We start from the raw sequence: 5,000 nt of genomic DNA on the forward strand, positions 1-5,000 counted from the left end.
ACTGTTCAAGTCTCTTCTTAAGACTCATCTTTTTTCTATGGCTTTTGATCATCGAAATAGAGCCAGTGACGCATATAGTCAGACAGATGATCAATCGTCATTTCCTACCAATATAAAATCAATACTTTTGGAATTTTTCAAAACTGCTTACTGCTTATTAGATGATGTCCAATTTTACTTGCAAGGGTCTCCTACTTTAGAAGAAATTAATAGATATTCCTGAGCTGCTGGGGTTGTTTACATTTCTATATTGGATGTTGAGAAAATTATGTTGCAGTTACAACGGCTGTCCACTGGGTGGCAGTGTTGGGGTCCTCTGGCGTCCCCTCTAGTGGCTTATGCAACTCTGCCATCAAAACCTATTTTTACCATAGAAAAATTACATTTTAATAACTGTCCACTGTAGTGCACTGTGTGAAAGGGTAAAACAATTGTGTACTTTCCATTAGAATCGGCCTCCTATTTCTAATGATGAACCTACCTGTCATGGACGTACTCCCCCTCGCGGTGGATCTGGTTGACCAGGGAGAAGTTGAAGTGCATGCGTTCCACACGCTCCCTGTGGAACACTTTGACCTTGGCTTCATACTCCTCATACTGCATGTACTTTATCATGTCAGGGAACCACACGCCTAGGCCATGATAGCTGAAAGAAATACAACACATGTACTTTTATCATGTCAGGGAACCACACGCCTAGGCCATGATAACACATGTACATGTACAAAATAGGGTCTGGGGACCTGTTTATACCTGAAAGCCAGACAGAACCAGACGATGGCCAGGAAGAGACCCTGCAGCCTGAGCTCCGGAGCTGTTAGAGACATCACATTAGCCATCACCTGAGAGAGAGAGAGAGAGAGAGAGAGAGAGAGACACAGAGACAGAGAGCCAGCAGACATATGGATTAGGCCTGACCTTGATTAGTCGACGAGTTTGAATAGTCGACTAATCGATCGAAGGAGTCATATTCACACCAGAATGCTTTACTGCGATTAAAACTAATCATGCTGCACATCGTCAGAAAGTGCCCTTCGTTTGGCAGGTGTGAAGCCTCATTCGAATCCTAATGCGCATCAATGAACCGCATTCTACTCAGGTGCAGGTGGGAGTGCAATCTGCAGCAAATAAAGGAAATGATCAGCAAACTATGTGGCGGATGAGGAGCTAAACACAGTTGGAGACGGAGAAGGGATATTCATTTTACGCAGCGCAATGATGTCCCGTTTAACCGTGGATAGATGTGGGCAAATAAGGAGACTGAAGCCCTCATTGAAATATGTACATTAATTATTTGCTTAAGGAAACATAAAAAACACTGTAGTGTACAGAATATTCAGTCCGTCTGTGCGTAAGAGTGCTGTGTTGTCACTGCTGTCACTGTGTGGGGAGGGTGTGGGAACTTTCTTCATCTCGATAAACTTGTAGCCTAAACGTCGGAGGTCGGATTCATTTTGTGCTGCTGTCTGTGCTGTGCCTCCACATGCCCAAAAGAACATGTGCACACAAGAGTGAGAGAGACAGAGAGAGAGAGACGTCTAGACTAGTCCCTAGCACACGTTACCCTCATATTACGTCCTGACTCCTAACTATAGCTCGAAGTAATTTAAACACCATAGATTTCACTGTGTAGTTTATGAATTGAACACATTGATAAAGTTCTCTGCTGGCGTTTCCAATTGCTGCGGATGACAGCGCAGTGTGAAGGCAAACGCAGCAAATTAAATAATGCAAGAATCCCAACTTCTCCGCCCATTCACATCGAGTCGCATTCACACCGAATACTTCGGCGTGAATGCGACCTTATAGTCGACTACAAATCTCTTGGTTGATTAGTCAATGTTTTTTTGTTAGTTTTTTTTCATTTTCGAAGTAGAAGTATGTTGTGCTTCAAAAATGTCTACAGAGGCTGCCTGTCGAAGGTATAGTGGGAGTTTGTTCCACGCCATCGTCAGAAAGCTGCTTCACCATATGTTTTTTAGTTACTACAATTGTTTTAGGTTAGCGTATAGCCATAGGCCTACCTGTTGCAGCACAGCCGTGTTTCTGACGGTCCAGCGTTGGAAGGCGGTCCCTGTATCACTCTGGATCTCTATAAACTCATCCTCCTGAGCCTGGGGGCACTTTATGTTGGCCACCTGGACACAGAGAGATTTACACTTATTATTGTTGTTGTTGTTGTTATTATCTTCATCATCATCATCATCATTAGTATTTAGAGTACGCACAATTGTAACTTTATACTCATTTATATTTTTCATATATATTTCATTCATGCTTTGCAATGAACATTGACATGACTGATTGTCATGTCACATGCTGATTGGCTATAGTAGGCTATGCTCCAAAATAAATCATAAATCATAAAAGTGATATATTGTCTAGAAAAATAAGTACTATTTTGTTTTATATTCTATAACTTAGACAGAGTTCTCACAGATGTGTACAGTATTATTTAAATTTGAAACACATTGAGTGCAGCAGTAATATGAATATGATTGGTGTGAACATAGTGTCTTACGGTGAAGACTCTCTCTGGCTCTCCTTTGGCCTTCCAGTTGGTGTCATGGACTTGTCTCAGTATCATCCATGCCTCGTCATGTCTGGCATTCTGGGCACACATGCGCACGCACGCACGCACGCACGCACGCACGCACGCACGCACGCACGCACGCACGCACGCACGCACGCACGCACGCACGCACACGCACACGCACACGCACACGCACACACACACACACACACACACACACACACACACACACACACACACACACACACACACAAGATCAAAGAGGTTCAGTACAGTGTTTTGAAGTAATTAAGTACTGTAGGAACTTAAGTACAATTTTGAGTTATTTTTTACTTACCTACTGGAGTATTTCCACGTTTCAGTACTTCTACTTTGAGATGTACTTCTAGTAAATCTACTAACTTGTAGATTTTCAAAATATTTTTTGTGCAAATTTGTGAAACGGGACATTCTGCATAATGAGTACTTTCTACTTTTGGTACATTGTTATACCAATATTTTTGTACTTTTACTCAAGTAAAATTTTGATTACTGGACTTTTACTTGAACAGAGTATTCCTGAATTGCAGTATTGATACTTTTACTTAAGTAACACATGTGAATACCATTTATTTTACTTAAGTAACACATGTGAATACCATTTATTTTACTTAAGTAACACATGTGAATACCATTTCCCGCCACTGGTTCAGTATAAATAAACATCAAGGAACGTCTATTCAAGTGGAAAAGGCAACACTCCAAACAATCAAAATAAAATGCACTTTCTTTTTGTTATGCTGCATTGGGCTAAAAAAAAGAATACAAAAAACACAGAGTCACACACACACGCACGCATGCACGCACACACATACATGCACACACACACACACACACACACACACACACACACACACACACACGCACACGCACACGCACACGCACACACACACCGTGATCAGTGTAGCAAAACAACATGCTGTACCTAGCACTATAGCGTACACACACAATACCACAGGTGGTTAAAGTGCTGACTGTATCATATGGAAGACACAATGGAGAAGCTGTCTCGGTGACATGCTGTCATCCCAGTGTTACTGTGACACAACAGTGTCATGCTGCACTGCTTTCACAGGCCACTGGCCAGGTGGGCGGGGTGGCACATGAATCATCATATTTATATCCAATCACACTTTAATGCATTAACAGCATATAAACAATTAAAAGAGTATTGCACCAAATTTGTTTGTATGGCTTTACATTCCGCATATATGTAGTCTGAAGAAATATGCTCCCTTTTTGTGTACATGATGTCTATATTTCATGATCTGTTTTGAGGATAGATATTACTATTTATGTCACTGCAGGTCATGGGTAAATAAAATGGTTTTACCCCAAAACAAACCCTTGAATACTAGATAACCCATTACGTTCTCCTGTGATCGTTAAATAGTTAAATCCTTGCAGAAGTGTCTTCAATGGGGCATCTTTACCATCATGCCCCATATGGATTAAACCCGTATTCTCTGTTGGCGGCAGAACACTATACTATACCATAGTATGACATACTATGGTATCGCTTCATTCATCGTTTCATTCAAGAAATTTTGACTTTTTTCAATATCTTCAATTAAGAGCTATTGTAACAACATTCATGTCAAAGAAGACAGTGCTTATTATTGATTTAGATCATTAATAGATCTGAAAGGTACTGTCTCGGAACTATATAAGCATGTGTCCCTTGATGCTACACTACACTTAACTTAAAGATGGAGTGCCGTGATTTTTCCCCGCACCCTATAACATGATCATCAGGTCTTATTGTTATATAAGGAGGTATAATTTTTTTCCAAAAGGTGTACAGTATTTGTTAAAATGTTGTTTTTATGTGTTCATTAAGTATGCCTGGTTTGCCTGGTGGGTGGTGATGGGTGGTGATCCACCTGAACTGAAACCGCACCCACAGCTGTAGTTGTATGATAAAGAGGGAGGGGTTTGGGGAGGGGCTGATAGTGTGATGTCACTATATTACTGTTTATTTCATTGGCCCGTTTGACTGTCAAGGGTTCAGCCTCCAGGAAGAAACCCTAAATACAAAGTAAATACACCATTGCACATAAAAACGACTCCAGGGTGTCTAATGAAGTACTGTCACCTCATAGACACGTGAGAAACTGGAAAAATACAAAAACCCCTATTAAACAGCAATGGGAAATAGATTTGGGTGTAAGTTTGACTGCAGCACAGTGGGAGAGTGTCCAAAAAAACCCCACCACAGCCATATTCAAATGTGTAAGATATTAAATATTACAATGCAAAATTATGCACAGGGTATACAGTATATTACACCATACATAATAAAGAAAATGGCTGATTCTCATTCACATTTATTTATTATTTATTTGGCTGTGGCGAAATAGTGACACTGACTCACCTGTTGTGGCACTATTTTGGATGAGCAAATAATACCCCAGTGACCATTATTAGT

General features: G+C 40.7%; 1 protein-coding gene across 1 annotated transcript in view; it reads right to left on the bottom strand.

Moving 5' to 3' along the window:
* The window catches only part of sv2ba (synaptic vesicle glycoprotein 2Ba), a gene marked incomplete at its 5' end in the record, with an annotated part of 23,916 nt that overhangs the window by 8,222 nt on the left and 10,694 nt on the right, over nucleotides 1-5,000 (bottom strand). Inside the window, 4 exons of the mRNA XM_083759249.1 lie at nucleotides 482-646; nucleotides 754-842; nucleotides 2,025-2,138; nucleotides 2,522-2,611. Coding sequence (XP_083615375.1) covers nucleotides 482-646; nucleotides 754-842; nucleotides 2,025-2,138; nucleotides 2,522-2,611 — 458 coding nt within the window. The remainder of the gene's footprint in view (nucleotides 1-481; nucleotides 647-753; nucleotides 843-2,024; nucleotides 2,139-2,521; nucleotides 2,612-5,000) is intronic.

Source organism: Protomyctophum parallelum (assembly GCF_964188405.1).
Source record: "Protomyctophum parallelum genome assembly, chromosome: 2".
Lineage (NCBI taxonomy): Eukaryota > Metazoa > Chordata > Actinopteri > Myctophiformes > Myctophidae > Protomyctophum > Protomyctophum parallelum.